The 2,134-nt window shown below is 49.4% G+C and overlaps 1 protein-coding gene across 1 annotated transcript in view; it reads left to right on the forward strand.

Moving 5' to 3' along the window:
- SERPINE1 (serpin peptidase inhibitor, clade E (nexin, plasminogen activator inhibitor type 1), member 1) overlaps positions 1 to 2,134 on the forward strand; it is a 12,114-nt gene that overhangs the window by 2,527 nt on the left and 7,453 nt on the right. Inside the window, exon 3 of the mRNA XM_011960046.1 lies at positions 741 to 1,061. Coding sequence (XP_011815436.1) covers positions 741 to 1,061 — 321 coding nt within the window. The remainder of the gene's footprint in view (positions 1 to 740; positions 1,062 to 2,134) is intronic.

The raw sequence follows: 2,134 nt of genomic DNA on the forward strand, positions 1-2,134 counted from the left end.
AAAAAAAAAAAAAAATTAAGAGAAGAAAAAAAGAAAAAAACTAAGGTCAGGCAAGGTGGCTTATGACTGTAATCTCAGCATTTTGGAAGGTTGAGGCAGGAGGATCACTTGAGGCCAGAAGTTTGAGACCAGACTGAGCAACAGCGAGACCCCTGCCTCTACAAAAAATTTAAAAATTAGCCAGATGTGGTGGCACATACCTGTAGTCCCAGCTACTTAGGAGGCTGAGGTGGGAGGATGGCTTGAGCCCAGGAACTGGAGGCTGCAGTGAGCTACGATTGCACCACTGCATTTCAGCCTGGACAACAAAAGGATGCCCTGTCTGAAAAAAAAAAAAAAGGAAGAAAGAAAATATTTAGGGTTCATCCAGGAGGTGGAGGTTACAGTGAGCTGAGATCACGTCATTGCACTCCAGCCTGGGAGCCTGGGAGACAAGAGCAAAACTCCACCTCAAAAAAAAAAAAAAAAAACCAGAAAGAAAATATTTAGGGTTCATAACTTAAGAACAGAGAAAAATATTCTAGCCCAAAGAGAGGGTTGGGATCTGAGACGTTTGAAGAAAGGAAGAGATACAGAAAAGAGATTTTGTCTTGGAATGGAATCTCCCTCCAGAGAGCCCTGGGAAAGCACCGTAGCTCCCACTCATCAGGGTGGAGCCTCTTGTGGGGGAAGTGGGCTCAGCTGGGAACCCTGGATTCAGCACGAGCCTGACATGTCCTCTCCTCTCTGCCCCTGCGCAGACAAGGGCATGGCTCCTGCCCTCCGGCATCTGTATAAGGAGCTCTTGGGGCCGTGGAATAAGGATGAGATCAGCACCACAGACGCGATCTTCGTCCAGCGAGATCTGAAGCTGGTCCAGGGCTTCATGCCCCACTTCTTCAGGCTGTTCCGGAGTACGGTCAAGCAGGTGGACTTTTCAGAGGCAGAGAGAGCCAGATTCATCATCAACGACTGGGTGAAGACACACACAAAAGGTAAGCAGGCAGGGAAAGGAAGCCCGTTCCCCGGGCCTCAAGAGAAAGGGAATTTGGAAACAAATCCATATATCCCAGTTGGGTGCAGTAGTTCACACCTGTAATCCCAGCCCAACATTTTGGGAGGTCTAGGCGAGAGGATGGCTTGAGGCCTGGAGTTTGAGACTAGCCTGGCCAACATAACAAGACCCCATCTCTACAAAAAATTAAAAAACCAGCTGGGCATGGTGGTGCACACCTGTAGTCCCAGCCACTTGGGAGGCTGAGGTGGGAGGATCACTTGAGTCCAGGAGTTCAAGGCTGCATTGAGCTATGTTTGCAACACTGCACTCCAGCCTGGGCCACAGAACAAGACCTCATCTCTAAAAAAACAAACAAAAACCAAATCCACATATCCTAAACAATGCTCCATTTCAGCATTCTCTTCTCTATGCACAGAGGGCTGGATGCTTTAAGAACCAAATCTTAGGCTGGGCACGGTGGCTCACACCTCTAATCCTAGCATTTTGGGAGGCAGGGGCAGGCAGATTGCCTGAGCACAGGAGTTCGAGACCAGCCTGGCCAACATAGTGAAACCCTGTCTCTATCAAAAATACAAAAAATTAGCCAGGTGTGTTGGCGCCTGCCTATAGTCCCAGCTGCTCAGGAGGATGAGGCTCAAGAATCACTTGAACCCGGAAGGCGGAGGCTGCAGTGAGCTGAGATCGTGCCACTGCACTCCAGCCTGGGTGACAGAGCAAGACTTTGTCTCCAAAAAGAAAAAAGGAACTAGATGGGTTCATTTAAACCCCTGACTGCATCCCTTTGACATACATCCAGTTGAGGACTGTGAACTCCGGGAAACATCTAAAAGGCTTAAAAATTTTGTCTAGGCCGGGCGCGGTGGCTCATGCCTGTAATCCCAGCACTTTGGGTGGCCAAGGCAGGCGGATCACAAGGTCATGAGATTGAGACCATCCTGGCTAATACGGTGAAACCCTATCTCTACTAAAAGATACAAAAAATTAGCTGGTTATGGTGGCAGACGCCTGTAGTTGCAGCTACTCGGGAGGCTGAGGCAGGGGAATGGTGTGAACCCGGGAGGTGGAGCTTGCAGTGAGCTGAGATCGCGCCACTGCATTCCAGCCTGGGTGAGAGTGCAAGGCTCTGTCTCAAAAAAA

The sequence above is a fragment of the Colobus angolensis genome, unplaced genomic scaffold, assembly GCF_000951035.1.
Source record: "Colobus angolensis palliatus isolate OR3802 unplaced genomic scaffold, Cang.pa_1.0 Scaffold500, whole genome shotgun sequence".
NCBI lineage: Eukaryota > Metazoa > Chordata > Mammalia > Primates > Cercopithecidae > Colobus > Colobus angolensis.